The sequence below is a fragment of the Mizuhopecten yessoensis genome, unplaced genomic scaffold (assembly GCF_002113885.1).
Source record: "Mizuhopecten yessoensis strain PY_sf001 unplaced genomic scaffold, ASM211388v2 scaffold2329, whole genome shotgun sequence".
NCBI lineage: Eukaryota > Metazoa > Mollusca > Bivalvia > Pectinida > Pectinidae > Mizuhopecten > Mizuhopecten yessoensis.
This window is the reverse complement of record NW_018404492.1, coordinates 3,508,927-3,524,531: the sequence shown is the minus strand read 5'-3', so window position 1 is coordinate 3,524,531 and position 15,605 is coordinate 3,508,927. Positions and strand designations below refer to the sequence as shown.

At 36.1% G+C, this 15,605-nt stretch overlaps 1 protein-coding gene across 1 annotated transcript in view; it reads right to left on the bottom strand.

Moving 5' to 3' along the window:
- Window positions 1–1,572: 1,572 nt before the first annotated feature.
- Window positions 1,573–15,605, bottom strand: part of LOC110445626 (serine incorporator 5-like) — a 42,180-nt gene continuing 28,147 nt past the window's right edge. Inside the window, exons 3-13 of the mRNA XM_021490322.1 lie at window positions 14,342–14,520; window positions 12,657–12,733; window positions 12,142–12,235; window positions 9,600–9,643; window positions 8,963–9,136; window positions 8,225–8,320; window positions 6,982–7,234; window positions 5,106–5,160; window positions 4,571–4,616; window positions 3,969–4,107; window positions 1,573–3,223 (exon numbers count right to left, since the gene is read on the bottom strand). Of these exons, the coding sequence (XP_021345997.1) occupies window positions 2,965–3,223; window positions 3,969–4,107; window positions 4,571–4,616; window positions 5,106–5,160; window positions 6,982–7,234; window positions 8,225–8,320; window positions 8,963–9,136; window positions 9,600–9,643; window positions 12,142–12,235; window positions 12,657–12,733; window positions 14,342–14,520 (1,416 nt within the window). The 3' untranslated portion in view covers window positions 1,573–2,964. The remainder of the gene's footprint in view (window positions 3,224–3,968; window positions 4,108–4,570; window positions 4,617–5,105; window positions 5,161–6,981; window positions 7,235–8,224; window positions 8,321–8,962; window positions 9,137–9,599; window positions 9,644–12,141; window positions 12,236–12,656; window positions 12,734–14,341; window positions 14,521–15,605) is intronic.

Genomic DNA, 15,605 nt, shown 5'->3' with positions numbered 1-15,605 from the left:
ACTCTCTGCATAACAAAAACCATCAACAGTAGCGTTGCTCTCTATGATGTCCTAGTTTTACAAGCAATGCAAAAGATAAACTGACCAGCAAAGCTGAAGAAGCAGGGTAACTTAGGAAGTGCTGGAATCTTGGAAGACAACATATTTTTTAAGGATTTTAATATAATTTTCTTTTTCGTACATAAATATCTTCAACTATCTAGTGATTTCAAATATGACTATACATACACTCATGGTCAAATTACAATGACATGAATTTCAATAAGGTTAATCCTTGAATAGAATTTTGAGAAAAATAGAGAAACATAAATCTATATTTGTATCATTCTTTTATGTAATATTCGTATGAAACTTACTAATATATATACTTTATTTTGCTAATATTATCAAAAAAGAGTTGATATTGAATTTGATATTAACAATACAATACAAACTAACAAGTACAAATATAAATCATGTAACGATATTCAAGAATGCCAAAATTATTTCAATTTTGATCTATATTTCCCTGAACTAGAAAGGCATATCTGTTTAAGATATTTGTTTCAAAACACATTTTGCATAGAAAACTAATGAAATGATTTTGATTTCTCGCTCAATATCAAACAAATAAGATTTTTGTTTCTTTCGAATAGGCTGTGAATCTTCAATATTACATTAAAAAAAGTTTGATCAAATTTGCTATGAAAGGTCAACTTTAGCATTGAACCCCATTTCAGGTTAAAATACAATTACATCGATAACCAAACATTCTTGTTAACACTACAAGAAGAGAAAATCTATATTTTATAGAAAACGGTAAAAGTCCTTCACAAAATGAACCTGTTCATACAACACTCAAACGACACTGTTAAGTAAAACGTACAACATATCAATGTTACAATATTGCACTTATTTACAAATTTGTGTCGTTCCTGAATATTTTTATGGCACTAAATTCTCCGATTTCCCCTCCTAACATTGTACCGTACTATTTCCACTAAACTGAATAATTGATGTCCATCATGCTGTTACACAACCTCTATCTAAACAATGGGATAAATAACCATTTCCCCGATAAAAATAAAACTTTATATATAAAATCTGTCAAGGTGATGAAACAAACTGGATACAAAGCATCCAACAAGGACACTCAGGATACTTTTGCCTTGTGCCAATGTCCAAGTAAAACAGTGTATAGAATCTGAAAATATTTCTTATAAATATCCTGTCAAATAAAATGTTAATGACATTATCATCATATAAAAAAGTTACTGACTGTGTTAAAACTGATTCGTTATTTGTGAAACCAATTTGTACCAAGTTTGCTATGATTAAGGCAAGACACCTTGGCGAATTTGGAAGAACTGAAATTGTTCTTACATAAAGTTGTATTCGTTTTTTTTAATAGAAAACATCCCATGTTTATGAAGAAAATGTGAAAATATATACAATGAATTTTTTATCAAAAAAACAACCGGATATAAAAACATGAGGAGTTTGAATAAAAATACGACAAATGTATTGCAACCTCAATAAACAAGACAGTTGGCCAGTAACTTGATATGAGATTCTAGTATTTTTTTCAATAAATTGATACAATCTTGTATTTTGTACCAGTAAAATGACACTTGATGCAGCACTCTTTCCTTAGTTGATAATTAAAAACAGATTAACAAAATAGTTATATCAAAATTATTCTGTAATCCTGAAATTCATAGTATGATTGTTTAATCAAATTCAAAATCTAAATAGTTTTGCAACTATGTTCTAATTGTGTGTTTCAAATACAAATGTTTTGGAGGAATAGTTTGGGAACAGAAAATGGAGGACAATTAGATGAACATGTAAAAGTCATGGAATAACTTTGTCTTTGTAAGACATGGCAGACACATCAATGCATATTTACATTCGCTCCCATTGAAGCTGTGTAAACCGTGACTGTGTATACATTACCGTATACGCAGTGAGATTCCTTGTAGACCCATCGCTGCTCGCAGGCTGTAGGCTGTTCATTTGTTTGGATTTACGCACGTTACGGAGGCTTTGTACCATTATAAAAGCAAATGTATTGGAGTTAGCTTTATTCTGAGTGTACCATCATAGTACGAAAATATGTAAATATAAGAATTGATCTTCAGTTTGACTGCGTATACGGTAGTGCGCTCCATAAAGAATATGTTCGTTGCCAACTGCATTCATACTACCGTATACGCAGTCAAAAAGATGGAAATTTAAACAAATACTTAAACTTGCATCTAACTGACAGACCTTGTTCAATATTTATTATCTATGGCGATCACCACCAGATATATGGCCTTAATGACACTGGTCAGTGATGGCTATCTATGGAAACCAACACCAGATATATGGCCTTAATGACACTGGTCAGTGATGGCTATCTATGGAAACCAACACCAGATATATGGCCTTAATGACACTGGTCAGTGATGGCTATCTATGGAAACCAACACCAGATATATGGCCTTAATGACACTGGTCAGTGATGGCTATCTATGGAAACCAACACCAGATATATGGCCTTAATGACACTGGTCAGTGATGGCTATCTATGGTGATCTCTACCAGATATATGGCCTTAATGACAATGTTCAATGATCATTAGCTACAGTGCTTTCTTTGCAGAAAAAGGTTCAGCTGAAGTCGACTGTACACTGCAGAAAGGGGATTTTCCTGTATCTGTCGTGTTTTAATGAAGATGATATAATGGACTTAGGATCACTTCAAACACCTTAAGGACAGCCTAGTGTACATATCGTATATGCCGTTGATATGTCCAACTTACTTCTAATGAAATTGATGATGGTTATCTTTTACACACTGAAAACACTCCATGATCTAATATGTTAATATACGACTCCTACAAATGTAGTTAATCAGTGTATCGGAGTGAATTGATGAATTTGATTCATTCATTGACTATGATAGTGATGCAAGCAATGACCAACGCCAAGACCTTGACCACTACACAACTGATTCTCTCGAAGTGACCACAGCTTCTGGATTGATTGGTCCGTTGAGATTGTCTAGTTCCTCCTGGTCAATCTCGTCCAGCTGTTCGTCAGGCTGAGGTTGTCGGATGAAGGTGAGGTCGCGGCCCCGACAAAGCTTTGGGAGGAAGAGAGACCATATGTAGACCACTACACACACCCAGCTGGAGGTCATCTTCACCCACACAGCAGCCCAGTTCAGGCCAAACATGTCCACATTAGATTCTGCTGGTCTGAAAATTAGGTTAAACAGATTACGCTACATGTATTTGTACCATGATGTCATATTTGGACCAAAACAATATTTCTCATACCATACACATGTAAGATGGCAGGGACACTGTTTAACCCTGGTTTACACCTTCTTTTCAACCTTTTCCATGATGAGAATATTCCCGGAGGAGCTGTAAATTGGTACCTTATAATATCTAGAGGCAGTCCAGTGATCAAGATCCATGTTGTGAACTGAAAGCTCTTGTTTGACTTTAATTTTTACTTTACGAATGTTTGAAAAGCTGTTCTTAATCAAACACTAAAAACAATAAAATGTTGACTGTTGTGAAGAGGTAGGAGATTTTCCCTGTCATTTATTTTTAATGAAGACCATGTTGTTATCTACACCATACGGTCACCTGTTTCACATGTTACTCACTTGTAGTAGCTTTTACCTACCTGTACCAGCTGTTTCTCATTCCGTAACAGTTTTTACTAATTTGTACCACCTTTTACTTTAGTATCTATATTTGTTAATTACATGCATGAGTCACCTGTACCAATTATTACTCACCTGTACTTGTTAATTACATGTTATAGTCACCTGTTACTCACCTGTACCAACTGTTACTCACCTGTTCCACCTGTTACTCACCTGTACCAACTGTTACTCACCTGTTCCACCTGTTACTCACCTGTACCAACTGTTACTCACCTGTACTTCTTAACTTCATGTAATAGTCACCTGTACCACCTGTTACTCACCTGTACCAGTTGGTGAGCTGCATCATGATGTACAGACTGGCCAGACAGAATATAAAGTGAAAGAAGGCATAGTTGTACTTAGTGCCTCCTGCCTCATTATATTTGACCTTTTGACCTCCATGATCTGTTGGGTTTTTTCCTAAAACAAACAAGTAAAATTTTGTCTATCTTTAATCAATTGTAATGTACCGTACCATAGTTTTTATTGCAGCAGTGTCAGTTTTAGTAACTGAATATAATGGCATTATGACAATTTCTGATGTTAGAGAAAAGATGTTTTCTATGAACATTCTCACACATGCTTGGTAATGTGATACAAATGCATTATTACCATCAATAAAGCTTTGAGCGACTGAAAACCTTAACACCTAATTCATAAAGATTTTGATGAGAACTCATTTCAGATCCTATATATGTATATGTATATGGGAATATTGTTTGGTTTTATTTTGCTTCATATCCTATTAACAGCTTAGGAAATTTGAGGACATAAAGGAAATATAAAACAAAAGTCTATGTATACAGCTTTCAATATAAACATACGACATTACACACAGTTGCTTCCCCTTGTTCACCTATCGTATCATGTGGTGTACACTTACTTGGCTTGACAGGACAGCAACAACAACATTCATAGTGCTTTACATCCTGTAACAAAATCAAATGTGGATATAAAAGTACTCTAATAAATAAAAATACAGCTTATCTTGTGCTAATGCTGCATATATGCCACAATTACCAAATCTTGAGGAAGTTTTCTTGAAATATTTCTCTTTAGAGTTTATGGAGCTTCCAATGTTTCAATGAAACGAATTATATTCTTATACACTGTAAATAGGATATTTAGCTGCAAATACAGCAGCCAGGGACTAACTGTCAGCCTATAAATATTATTAAATATTCATTCCAAAACTTCAAATCCTTGTCTGTACTTAATATAACCATTGAATGACACCTGTTTTAGTAAGTATCGGTACCAGCATATACGATAGCCTCCTGATCTCTTCATACAACAAATCTTGTATCAAATCGCTCTCGAGGAAAATTGTGACGTGACAGGCTTTCTATTGAGGTACACCAAGTTGCAACTGCATCATCATACATTATTTGCAGGTTTAACTGAGGTGTTGTACTCACCTGGTCTGCCTGCCGAGGCACTCCCAACTTGTGAGAGTCTGAGGATGTGGCAAGACTGGAAAGATAGTGAGATTAACATTAAAAGATCCATATTTAACAGACAAATTATTTATATAATTATCAAATACAATATTTACATTTCCTAGGAAATCCCAAATGGATTAAAATTTATGTTTACTGCCGAACAGAACTGGTATTCACAGAAAGCATGATATTGTTTCTGGAAAAATGGTTGTTCTGCCATTTGGTAAAACAAGTTTGTTTAAAATGTACTAAATGAGACTATAAAGAAGGATAAACTAATATTGTCCTTGATGTTTGGAACATAAAAATGACTGAAATACAGCTTTTTGACAATTATGATGGTGTGCAACGGTTTCGTTCAAAAGTTTCACTACCATGCATCATGAAATATGTTCAAGTGGGACTGTCTTTCGTGCCACCATAAATGTTTAAACAAGAGGCCCAATGGGCCTTCATTGCTCACAATTGTAACCTTAATAGTGGACTGAAATAAAGCTACAGGCAAAATGTCAGTGTCTGGACTTAAAGTTTTTAAGACTATTGACCTATGTGACCTTGAATATGGGTGAAGGTCATTCATTTGAGCAAACTTGGTAGCCCTTCATCCCTGCATGCTACTGACCAAATATCATCACTCTGGAGATTTTGGTTAGTCAGAAGAAATTGTTTAAAGGTTTTTAAGACAATTGACCCCTGTGACCTTGAATATGGGCAAAGGTCAATCATTTGAACAAATTTGAAGCCCTTCATCGCAGCATGTTTCTGGCCAAATATCATCACCATAGAGCTTTAGATTATTAAGAAGAAGTCATTTAAAGATTTCAACATATTTGACCCCTGTGACGTTAAATATTGGAGGAGGTCTTTTATCTAAACAAACTCTTAAGCCCTTCATACCAGCATGCATATGGCCAATTATCATCACCCTAGACCCTTTGGTTATTCAAACCTGTGTGACCTTGAATATGGGCGAAGGTCATTCATTTAAACAAACTTGGTAGCCCTTTATTTCTGCATGCTTCTGGGCAAATATCATTATCCTGGTCCTTTTGATATTCCTCAGAAGTTGTTTCAAGGTTTTTAAGACAATTGACCCCTGTTACCTTGAATATTAGCAAAGGTCCTTCATTTGAACAAACTTGGTAGCCCTATTCCAACATCCTTCTGACCAAATATTAACAACCTGGACCTCTTGGTTATACAGAAAAAGTTGTTTAAAGGTTTTAAAGACAATTGACTCATGTGACCTAGAATAAGGTCGAAGATCATTCATTTGAACAAACTTGATAACCCTTTAACGAAGCATGCTACTGGCCAAATTGCAACAACCTAGGACTCTTGGTTATTTAGAAGAAGTTGTTTAAAAGTTTAAACATATTTGACCCCCCCAGTGACCTTGAATATGGGTGAAGGTCATTCATTTGAACAAACTTGGTAGTGCTTCATCCCAGCATGTAATTGGCCAAATATCATCATCCTGGCCTTCTGGTCATTCAAAAGAAGTTGTTTGAAGATTTGAACATATTTGACCCCATTGACCTTGAAAATGGGCAAAGGTCGTTCATTTGAACAAACTTGGTAGCCCTTCATCCCACCATGCTACTGGCCAAATACCATCAGCCTGGGCCTCTTGGTTATTCAGACGAAGTTGTTTTAAGTAAAAAATTGACACTGGACAGACGACAGACAGAGGGAAGGACAGACCGACGACAGACGCCGCACCATGGCTTAAAAATGCATAGACATAGTCCAGGAAGGCAGATATCATGTCATTTACTTAAAGTGTAAGGCCAAGTCAAATATATTATAAGAAACAATCTTGTATAGGCAGATATGTAAAAAGACAATTTACCTAGAGTATATGGCCATGACAAACATGAGAAACAGTCCAGCATAGGCAGATATCATGTCCATGTCCTGGAAGGTAGGTTTGGGCCGACACATGTGCTTGGTGGTGTTGGCCATGACATGGAAACTCTCACTAGGGTCAGCCACATATTCCATCCTCAGATGGGGCTGTGCTGTCGTCTGCAAGCTGGTCGAATCTCGATCTCCTGCTGACATACTTGCCAGGATGAGGGTTCTTACCGTCTCCAGTATGTTGACTGAAAAGTCATAAAGGTATCTCATTTAAATCGATAAATAACCTTATAAACTTGATACAATTCATTTCTGAAATTAGTATTTGAATGATCAAAATTTATATCCAACATCTGACCACAGTACAATATATCAGCGTGAATACACATTTATAATACCTAGACTGGAAGATAAAGGAAAGTTACAAACAATTTTTCTATCTGACACTCCCGCTGTAGAATTCGATTTTTGTTTGTTAGTGTTAGCATGTGAGTTGATAGTCATGATTTTTTCTCCATTCAAAATACATACAGTCGAATTTGTAATTTAAATAATTCAAAGTTTGATAATCTAGAATACTTTCTTTCCCTTGAAGTCACTTTTTGGTACCCTGGTAATTTTGTTGCTATGCATTTTTATCTGGGATATAATCATGCTCAGTACCAAGTACTCTTTACTTAGATATATATCCAACATCATGTACTTTTAATTTGATCTGTTTTGAACACAGTGCATTATACGGTAGCTGGGCTACAAATATCAAATATTGTGTGTTTTAACTTGTACATTGAATGCCAATTTTTTTCCCCAATCGGGGCATAGGTATGTCAAAGACTATATATTTTTAAATAGGATATACTCTTTTCCAGAATTTTTTAGCCGTAGTTTAAGCTTCATCTTTTATGCTCACCCCAATTAGGGTGAATTTACATGACAGCGAATATTAGTACACTAAATGTAATATATATATATACTTTTCTTTGGCAAATAGAATATCATAATAAGCAGGTTCCACTGTAGTACCCCGGTAATTATATGCAAAAGGTGAAATTTACACTTGGCAAACACTTGGCAAACATGGATGTTATCGGAAAAGGGCCAAAGTTTCCCGGTATACAGTATATCATCAATACGGAATTTGAACTGGGATAAATATTGAACTTGATTTGTCTGTTCTCAATGACTTTCAAGATGTGGTTTGACTGTACGAGAACAATTATTATTTTGGTACTTACTTTCCTCCGGCGGTTCACTGGACAGTGCTGACCAGGTGAGGTAAACCACATATAGACTGATCACAGATGACTGCAGTGTCCCTGTGTTAGGGTTGACTGTAATACAATCGCTCAGAGTTAACATATAAACACTATATCATATGGTAGATAAACATAATTCCGCACAATGAAAAGTTTGCAAATTTAATGAAAATCATATTTCAACATTTATATTTCTTGTATTAATTGAAAGTGAGATTGACATGTTTTCCTGTATCTGGTCGAAACAGAATACAACTGCATAGCAAAGAAATTAAACATGTTTTATTTAAGATTTATTCTATTCTACAGTTAATTCCATTAATTCTAATATCAAAATTCTAAACTTGTTGACACTATTGTGTATTTTGATTAATAATTAAGAATACTCAGTTAAATAGCACTTCGATTTTTCTGTATCGACAATATGTTCTGTATATATATGTAGACATTTAGCTTGTCATCATGTACATTAGACTAGGTTTAATTACCTGAATGCAATCTAGTTTCAACAAACGACCAGTACCTGGTATAATTATCCATTAATCATACAGAGCAGCAGTATCTAATATAGAATTTTACGATCATTGTGTGTGATGTTTTACTATGGTGTAACATGTACAGAATTTTTATCGTAAATCAGGTCAAGGTGATCTGTAATAATGATACATTTGTTTTTATATTTAAACATATAAGTTTGTATTGAAGTAAGAAACATACACTTGGTGATGCCCGGGAGCAGGGTGAGAACGGAGAGGATGATACACAGGCCGGCGTTGACTCCGATAAAAACCTTGTTGTGCACACAGCCCTTGAGACTTGTGTAATTAAAGTACAACATAAAAAGGCCCACCACGGTCACCATGTAGAAGATGGTTGCACACATCAGGGTACCTACAAACGATCAGGGAAAAAGGACAAATGAAAGTAACGGTCATCTAAAATTGATCCGCGTCACTGCAATCCATGATTATCTAAAAACATTCAGGGTATCTTTGCTTCATGCTCATGTTGAAACAAGCAAGGAAGATCCAATCAGATCAGCATTTCAGTGTAGTGGTAACTTGAGAAAATTACCCTTGATTTGAGACATATATAATAAGACAATTTGAATTCACCACCATGCCCTTACATACTTAGGCTTCATCATCACTCAATGATACATTGAAAGAGAATTTCTGGATAAAAAGCTAACATATTGGGATAAATTTTTAGTTATTTTCCTATGGTCAAGTCCGGTTCCAACCAACATTTCTGTACTTGATCGTAAAATTTTCATTATTTTTCCTCTTAATGTCAGAATATCATCTGCATATTGTTGTAATGTTGTAGTCTTCACCTTAAAATTTGAACTTACCAACATAACCACATGTACTTCTTTTCCCTCCCTTCACATTCAGCCTGTAAAAACAATAACTATACATTAAATTTATATCAATTAAATTTAACTCTCTTTTTCATATTTGAACAAGAGGCCCAGATGGCCTGTATCGCTCACCTGAATATGTTTAAAATAATTGGTATGAAGTAAAGATATAACACTCCATGGTAGGTGCTGTAAGTACACATGAATTTCAGAAAGATCCATCCAGTACTTGAGATATAGCGAGAACAAACTTCAAACATAGCCCCACACCTATGCCCCTAGGGGGGTCATACCCACCAATTATACAAAATTGAGACCCCTTGGCCCAAGGATGCTCCAGACTAAATAATGATAAAATCCCTTAATCCCGATGGTTTAAGAAGGATTTTAATGGTTTTACCTCTATTTCTCCTATTGGGCCCCGCCCTTCTGCCCCCTGGGAGACCACACCTACTGCTTATACAAAATTGAGTCCCCTTGGCCCAAGGATGCTCCAGACTAAATAAGAATAAAATCCCTTAATCCCTATGGTAAAAGAAGGATTTTAAAGGTTTTACCTCTATTTCACCTATTGGGCCCCCCTCTCTGCCTCCAGGGGGTTTAGACACACCGTTTATACAAAATTGGTTCCCCTTCACCCAAGGATGCTTCATACCAAATTTAGACAAAATCCTGTCATTCGTACAGAAGAAGAAGGTATTTGAAGAATTTACTATGTTTCCCTTATTGGGCCCCTCCCTTCTGCACCCAAAGGGGGCCATACTTGCTGTTTATACGAAATTGAGTCCCTTTTGCCCAAGGATGCTTCATACCAAATTAAGACAAAATCCTGTCATTCGTACAGAGGAAGAAGGTATTTGAAGAGTTTGCTATGTTTCCCTTATTGGGCACTTCCCTTCTGCCCCCAGGGGGGCCACACTTGCTGTTTATACAAAATTGAGTCCCTTTTGCCCAAGGATGCTCAAGATTAAATTAGGATAAAATCCCTTAATGCCTATGGTAGAAGAAGGATTATAAAGGTTTTACTTCTATTTCCTCTATTGGGCCCCACCCCTCAGGTTCAAGGGGGGGCCACACCCACTGTTTATACAACATTGGCTCCCCTTTACCCAAGGATGCTCCACACCAAATATGAATCAAATCCTTTCATTCTTGCAGAAGAAGAAGGATTTTTAAGAATTTGCTATACCTACCCTATTGGGTCCCGCCCCTCAGCAGCCAGGGGGGCAAGACCCACCATTTATACAAAATTGAGCCCCCTTGGCCCAGAGATGCTCCAGACTAAATAAGGATAAAATCCCTTAATCCCTACGGTAGAAGAAGGATTTTAAAGGTTTTACCTCTATTTCCCTAATTGGGCCCCGCCCCTCTTCCCCAGGGGGGCCACACCCACTGTTTATACAAAATTGAGTCCACTTGACCTAAAGATGCTCCAGATCAAATTTAGTCAAAATCTACTTGGCCATTCAGGACTAGTAGCGTTTTAAAGGAAAAGTTGACGGACGACAGACGCTGCGGTATGGCATAAACTCACCATGGTCCTCTGGACCAGGTGAGCTAAAAAAAAGAACCTCAATTCATTTCATACTACATATTACGTTGTTTTAATGCTTGGACAATGATATCGATCAAAAGGTTGAACTCTGACTTCAAGGTCAAATATATTCATCTTGAGAAAAATTCAGTTTCTCCAGTCTGTGAACAGGTCATTACAGTGTATAATTATTACCTGACCCACCAATGCCCTATGAAAAACTTACAAGTCAAACTACTGAGTGGAATATAAATATATAAGAACATGATAACCCTGCAGCACTTACAATTCGACTATATATGGTGCTATAGAATTTTACTATGATTGTGTGTGATGTTTTACTATGGTGTAACATGTACATGATTTTTACTACAGTACTGTAAAGCAGGTCATGGTGATCAGCGAGATTTTTTAAGTAAATCCATATACATGTACCTTGGTAACATGCAAGCAAAAGGGGTACCGGTATGTCATATATCAGGACTTTTTTTAAGGAGTCGTAGCCCTTCCTTTAATTTTTTACCTTTCATCATGTCAACCAAACTGAATTCCCTTCACATATACATTTATATCAATTTGAAATTAAAAACTACAAGATGTTTGTAAATGTATGCCTCCAATCCTACTTTGATGGAAACGGGGCTAAAACCAAAGTCTAACCAATGGAATGAAGCAAGACACAGAAAAAATGTAGGTCAGTGACCTAAATTTAATATATTAGTGTGGTACTTTACTCGAGATATATCCACATTTGAAGTTTTTGATGGCAGTTTGAGCTTCAAGTATTACAGCAATGGAGCTTAACCCAAAGTCGAGCCAAGCTGTCATACACACAGAACAGATGGTCCAATAAAAAAGGCAACACTCAAGTACCCCCTCCCATATGTGGCAGAGGCAAAACAAGTTGACAGCTCAGAGCTGGGTGAGGCAAACTGCGTCAGGACATTCATTCACATGGACTTTGATAGGCTCAGCTAGGTGAGCTAACAAAATCATTACCACTTGGCATTCCAGGAATGTGTGAAGTCAACAAGAAGGATTAGTTGGAACAGGATGAAGATAAAGCCGCCCACCATTCCTACGTACAGCCAGTCTGAAGGAGAAGGAGACGTTATCTATTAGAATACATACATGCTTCTTAACTCAAAGAATAAAACACTCTTTATCAGTAGTTACCATTGCAGTGACACATTTTCACATTTATGCATTTTTAATCTAAATGCTTTAAATACTGTGGTATGCACCTCCTTTAAAACAGAGTTCCACTTGTAAAGTATCTATTGTGAATGGTAATACATTAAAAGATTCACAAGACTGTATGGATCAACACTGATAATAATCACAACATTTTTGAATTATCAGATGATGGTTTTTTAAAGGGAGTTAACTCTTACACAAAACACATGCAACGTAGCACAAGTCTTAGTTACAAAATATCAAGGCTTGGCAAATTTCAAACAGCACTTCGAGCTTGATGATAAACAACGATAATACCTTTATGTTGAAATACTCACATTGACTGTATTGGTATGGAACAAAGAATGAACCGACACAGCATCCAACCAACAGTATCAGCTTCAGCAGCCAGAACCTGTGTAAACAAATTTCTGGAGTTAATGTCGTACACATCTATTTCTACAATTGTATACAATCATTGGCCAATATATCTACATTTCAGCTATACAACATATCAACATGCTGACATGAAAAAAGAGCATCTTTAAAATCCAAAGGATCCAATTGCAATAAACAGTAATTTTTCGAGCTTTGAAACAAATGGGGGTATTGGTAGTGCAATATAGGTCCCCCCCACCCCTTCTAGAGAAAACAGTGAATTATGCATATTTTCTCTGCAACATCAAATTTTTCAAATAACAAAATCAAAGTCTCTGATATTGGGAAAGCCTCACCTTGAATTTTGAAGATGCACATAAAACTTTTACACTGAATGTCTTCAAATACGACACCGTTTAGATCCTTATGTCATGCTGATGGGATCATTCTTGTTGTGACATATCCCGGTATTCAAATTCACAACAATTTTAACTAATTGATGATAGTCTCCTAATACAGAAATGATAAGCACACAAAATATGACCTTGTTCTTACAAAAAAGGGCTTTCAACCACTGGTTAAATATTTTCTTTAAAATATTGCAAGCACCAAAAGAAACCACACAAAAAGATCAAACAGAATTGTCTTTGTTGTTTTGAATTTAAAAATAACAGGGAATGGTGTTTTAATGGAACTGTATTGCATCAGGTATGTTAAATATGGTCATTACTGTACCATCACAATTAAGGAATAATCTGATTAGATATTAGAATATAGAAGGATTCTCATTAGATTTAATCTTGAATGTTACATCAATATTTGCGACAGTAAGCCAAATATGGAACATATTGCAGATGGATACTGTACATGATCAGTGACCCTGACCGTTACTGTACATGATCAGTGACTCTGACCGTTACTGGACATGATCAGTGACTCTGACCGTTACTGTACATGATCAGTGACGCTGACCGTTACTGTACATTATCAGTGACTCTGACCGTTCCTGTACATGATCAGTGACCCTGACCGTTGCTGTGCATGATCAGTGACTCTGACCGATACTGTACATGATCAGTGACTCTGACCGTTACTGTACATGTACCTATACTACTGTGGTGTTAACTTTGCCTTAGAAGGCATTCACATACATTACATACATTTTAATGATGAAGACTGAAAACACTAGTTCATACCTGTTGAATATTGTTTATATTTAACATTGAAAGGCAATGCCACTAGATAACCTTTCTGCTTTCAGTTAACAATCCTATGAGCTAGCTATAGGAGTACCATGGCTATAGATTTGTTGAGGTAGTCCTTGTTATCTGGTAGCATGTAGCTAAAACCACTTCAAAGTGTAAATTTTATCTGTATCAATCAAATATTTTGAATGTTATCTTCACTGACCTTGACCTTATCATATATTTTTTATGTTTGCTTGATAACCTTGAGCCAATTTGTACACTCTTTAAACCATACAAAGATGACCATGTACATTGTACTTATCCATTGTGGAAATTGCCTATGATGAACTTTGACTTTACCAAATTCATTTGGTGCCTAAGAGTAAGGGATAGACTTAGCATAGGCTAGCTATGTGCTCAATGAAGTCAGCCCTGAGATGACCAATAGTAGTACTTGCCCATTGTGGATGTTGCCTGCCCACTGGTCACTACTTCGGGTACACAAGGTAAGGATCATAAGTATGAAGCTGAAGGCCACCATGCCCATACATAGACGGTACACAGCCTTGTATCCATTCAGTACCATACAGTTCTCTCCCAGACTTAGGTCCATACAGGTCTCATTAAACTGTGGTATCTGTAAGTAAAGGTATCAGATCAGGTAAGGCATCAGGTAAAAATTACATGTACTGTAAGTATGGTGGGAAAAAATTCGGGTAGATTTACAGGTACTGTAAGTATGGCAGGTAAAAATTACAGGCAGATTAACAGGTTCTGTAAGTATGGCAGGTAAAAGTTACAGGTAGATTCACAGGTTCTGTAAGTATGGCAGGGAAAAATTACAGGCAGATTAACAGGTACTGTAAGTATGGTGGGGAAAAAATACAGGTAGATTATTAAAAGGTATTGTGAGTAGGGCAAGTAAAAGTTACAGTAAATATACATGCACTGTAAGTATGGCAGGTAAAAATTACAGGTAGATTCACAGGTACTGTAGGTATGGTCGGGAAAAAATACAGGTAGATTATTAAATGCTATTGTGAGTATGGCAAGTAAAAGTTACAGTAGATATACATGCACTGTAAGTATGGCAGGTAAAAATTACAGGTAGATTCACAGGTACCGTAGGTATGGTCGGGAAAAAATACAGGTAGATTATTAAATGCAATTGTGAGTATGGCAAGTAAAAGTTACAGTACATATACATGCACTGTATGTAAGTATGACAGGTACAATTTACAGGTAGATTATTCTTGCCATGCTGCTATCCTAGATCTTCTCTGCTATATATTCATAGTAAATCTAAAGTTACCCTGCTGCTTTGATTTTACATAGAGTGCTGCTTTAACAGAAATATTGAAATATATGTACCATGCTTCTTTCAAAACATTCTGGGGAGAACACTGAGTAGGGCAAGTAAAAGCTACAGTAGGTATACAAGTACTGTAAGTATTGCAGGTAAAAAATAAAGGTAAATCAAAAGGTACTGTGAGATTTACAGGTAACCCATATCATAGATACGTTGATTATCCCTACCTTTTACATCACATGTTAGAAATACATGTATAGGTAGATTTACACTGTAGATATATATGGGAAACAGGATGGGTGAGCTAAATGGCAGGCACATTACAAGTAGATTTACAAATTATCAATTTTAATAAATTTTGAAAATAACTGTCTACATAACCAGTTGTTAAATTAGAGGTACAGTGTATGTAT